We start from the raw sequence: 3,769 nt of genomic DNA on the forward strand, positions 1-3,769 counted from the left end.
AATGTAATTTATTATAATTTTATTAAAACCTATTATTATTTATTGTTTTGGGAAAATAATAAAGTTTTGTTGGTGTTATAGACAACTATACGAGTATTGTGGTTACTATTGACATTTTAAGCATTGCAAGCGAAACTCGGCAAAAATAGTACGAGGTAAAAGAGTTATAGGAAAACAAAGATCGGGTAAAAAAACTCGAGCATAAAAAGTCCATTGTAAAAAAAACCGTGGTAATAAAGGTCAAGTACTCTCATTACTTTTCAAAAGTATTTGAATAATTTCATTTAACATATTATTAACATAAAAAATCCTTATATAGATGCTTAGTAAAACAATTTTATTTTACAATAAAAAATTATGAAAACAGTATTCCCGAGTATTTATATTTGGTTTTCATACTACATTTCCATTGTTTTGCTATACCTATAATATTAATGTGTGCTGCATAGCTAGTGCTTGAATATCTCGTATACGTACTCTCATTAATTATTTATTGTCTGTACAGGGATTGGATTGCCATAATAGTTGTTAACAGTTAATGTAAAACGAATAGGCTTACTTCGTAAGTTTTAAATACTTATTAGTTTTAAAATTTACAGATATTATTATAGCTCAGCTTACATGAATAAAACGATAAATTAAATTAATAAAATATCATTTAAATTGGAACAATTGCAAAAATACTTAATAATTAAAGAAATCAGATAACAGATATTAAAATCACATGTAGGAACTGCTGCCGTTGTTCCAATGAGAGTCGCGTTGTTCAAAACCTCAGCAGTGGTTTCAAATTCAGTAGAGGTAATCGCAGAATTAGTATAATCGGTAAGAACTGACGTTGTTGTCTCAATAAGTGTCACGTTATCCACAACTTCATTAGTGGTTGAAAATCCAGTAGATGTGTCCGGATAATTAGTATGACGCATAGGAACTGCCGTCGTTGTCCCAATGAGAGTCACGTTGTTCAAAACTTCAGTAGTGGTTACAAATTCAGTGGAGGTGGTTGCAGAGTTGGTATAATTTGTAGGAACTGACGTTATTGTCTCAAAAAGGGTCACGTTATCCACAACTTCATTAGTGGTTGAAAATCCAGTAGATGTGTCCGGATAATTAGTATGACGCATAGGAACTGCCGTCGTTGTCCCAATGAGAGTCACGTTGTTCAAAACTTCAGTAGTGGTTACAAATTCAGTGGAGGTGGTTGCAGAGTTGGTATAATTTGTAGGAACTGACGTTATTGTCTCAATAAGGGTCACGTTATCCACAACTTCATTAGTGGTTGAAAATCCAGTAGATGTGTCCGGATAATTAGTATGACGCATAGGAACTGCCGTCGTTGTCCCAATGAGAGTCACGTTGTTCAAAACTTCAGTAGTGGTTACAAATTCAGTGGAGGTGGTTGCAGAGTTGGTATAATTTGTAGGAACTGACGTTATTGTCTCAATAAGGGTCACGTTATCCACAACTTCATTAGTGGTTGAAAATCCAGTAGATGTGTCCGGATAATTAGTATGACGCATAGGAACTGCCGTCGTTGTCCCAATGAGAGTCACGTTGTTCAAAACTTCAGTAGTGGTTACAAATTCAGTGGAGGTGATTGCAGAGTTGGTATAATTTGTAGGAACTGACGTTGTTGTCTCAATAAGTGTCATGTTATCCATAACTTCATTAGTGGTTGAAAATCCAGTAGATGTGTCCGGATAATGAGTATGACGCATAGGAACTGCCGTCGTTGTCCCAATGAGAGTCACGTTGTTCAAAACCTCAGTAGTGGTTACAAATTCAGTGGAGGTGGTTGCATCCACAACTTCTTTAGTGGTTGAAAATCCAGTAGAGTTGTACGGATAATGACAATGAGTATGACGCGTAGGAACTGCCGTCGTTGTCTCAGTAGAATTGGTATTGATTTCGATAACTTCATTTTTATTAGGCATCGTGTTATTGACATTAATTATAGTTTCCAAGTGATAAGTAGTAGTAGGGGAAGCAGTTGTGTTAGGATCGTCATTGGGTCGACACCATCCGTGATCTGGATATAATTTACAAAATCTTCTTATCATACGCGATAATTTTGGTTTAGATTTTTTGTTTGTAGTATCTGTGGTGGCTACTACCATGTAATCATTATTTCTAGACTGTCTGACGACGAATCCTGATGCTAACGTGGACCGTGAATATGCCTTGACAGTCAATAGAAATAGAAGGAAACATATACCATTATTCATTTCTGTTGATAAAAACAATACAAATACAAATATAATTAGCTTAGAAATTCAATTTTTTAGCTTATTATTCAGAGAAGTACAAAACAGATAGTTTAACATTGAAAATAAAAAGTAGATTTTCGTGTAAATATTTAACTATTATTTAAGTCAAGTCAAGATCAATAATATATAAAATTGAGTTAAATAAAATAGTAAATTATAAAAAGTTAATAGAATATTATTCATAAGCCAACCAATATTTATTAAATGTTAACTAACCTTTGATGAACAGATGAAATGAGAGTAGTTAAGAGATGTAGATATAAATATAGGTTAGCTTGGATTTCTTCAACTGTTTTATGAACTAGAAAAAACAATGTGTTCTCATATCGTAATGCACACTTCTTATATACGATTTATTTTTACCTTATCAATAAGAAATATAATATTTTTCAGTTTAAGAAAATAGCTTTTTCTTGGTATTTTTATTGTTAACAATAAATTGTGCATGTACAAAACAATGGTATTAATTTCATTACTCTTTTAAGTATTTTTATTATATTCATTTAATTTGGTATGTATATTATATACATACGCCATACAGATTATATTAGGTATAATATAACTATAATCATTACTGCCTACAACAAGAATTTAATACAATTTATGCTAATGTGTACTTGCATAGGTAATTAGTAATTACTTATTAATCATAGAAATAAGTTCAAATATGGTAAAAATAAAATATAGGTGATACTATTAAAAAAAAATTACATCATGTGCGTGTCTACCAAGGGTTACAATTCGTGAATTCTGAATAAAAATCCTTCAGTGTGCGTACAAAGATTACTCAAAAAAACAGAAAATAATAAAATAAACCATGGTAGGTAGTGTTTAGTTGCTCAAGGTTATAAAATAAAATATGTAAGCGCAATATATTTCATTTATATAATCATGTTTAAATTGAATTTAACTGGTATGAATCAGGGACGGATCCAGGGGGGGGCTAGGAGCCCTACCCCCCAGATATATTTATAAATATAAATATTATATATTAAATAACAAATAAATAAAATCTAAACTTCTTTTCACATTGTCGCTATATATTATTATTTATCCTCCGAAAGAAATTATTTTTTTATAATTTAATTTAAAAACATATGACTATTTTTTGGCTATACAAATAATATAATATAATTACATATTGTAGTTATTGTTATTACTAATTTCTGAAAATTATATATCCTACATTTTGAATTCAACCACTGGAATGGTAGATTTTATTCTTTTTATTATAGAATAGAGATTAGGTAGAAAAAAATGTAACAATGAATTGTTTGTTCAATGAATAATATATATTTCAAATGGAAAAATGCCAGTGCAAACAAATAAATAAATAATAATAATAATAATAATAATAATAATAATAAATAAACAAACAAACCGGTTTCCTTCGTCTCCAAAATCAAGTTAGATTCTTATATATATAGATTAAATAATCAATAATTTATTTATCACATTTATTACCTATACCTATACCTACTATTATGACACATTTTTAAATT

General features: G+C 30.0%; 1 protein-coding gene across 2 annotated transcripts; it reads right to left on the minus strand.

Moving 5' to 3' along the window:
- Position 1: 1 nt before the first annotated feature.
- Positions 2–2,599, minus strand: LOC100572376 (nuclear pore complex protein DDB_G0274915). 2 transcript variants are annotated; one of them, XM_016807911.2, is made up of 3 exons: positions 2,484–2,599; positions 1,763–2,227; positions 2–1,564 (listed from the first exon to the last, which is right to left on the minus strand). In XM_016807911.2, exons 2-3 carry the CDS (start codon positions 2,223–2,225, stop codon positions 639–641), a joined length of 1,389 nt encoding a protein of 462 aa, XP_016663400.1. In that variant the 5' UTR covers positions 2,226–2,227; positions 2,484–2,599; the 3' UTR covers positions 2–638. The 2 variants fall into 2 exon arrangements, with proteins under 2 accessions (XP_016663400.1, XP_003247446.1); XM_003247398.4 differs by having other exon boundaries at positions 2–2,227.
- Positions 2,600–3,769: the final 1,170 nt, after the last annotated feature.

The sequence above is a fragment of the Acyrthosiphon pisum genome, chromosome A1, assembly GCF_005508785.2.
Source record: "Acyrthosiphon pisum isolate AL4f chromosome A1, pea_aphid_22Mar2018_4r6ur, whole genome shotgun sequence".
Classification (NCBI taxonomy): Eukaryota; Metazoa; Arthropoda; class Insecta; order Hemiptera; family Aphididae; genus Acyrthosiphon; species Acyrthosiphon pisum.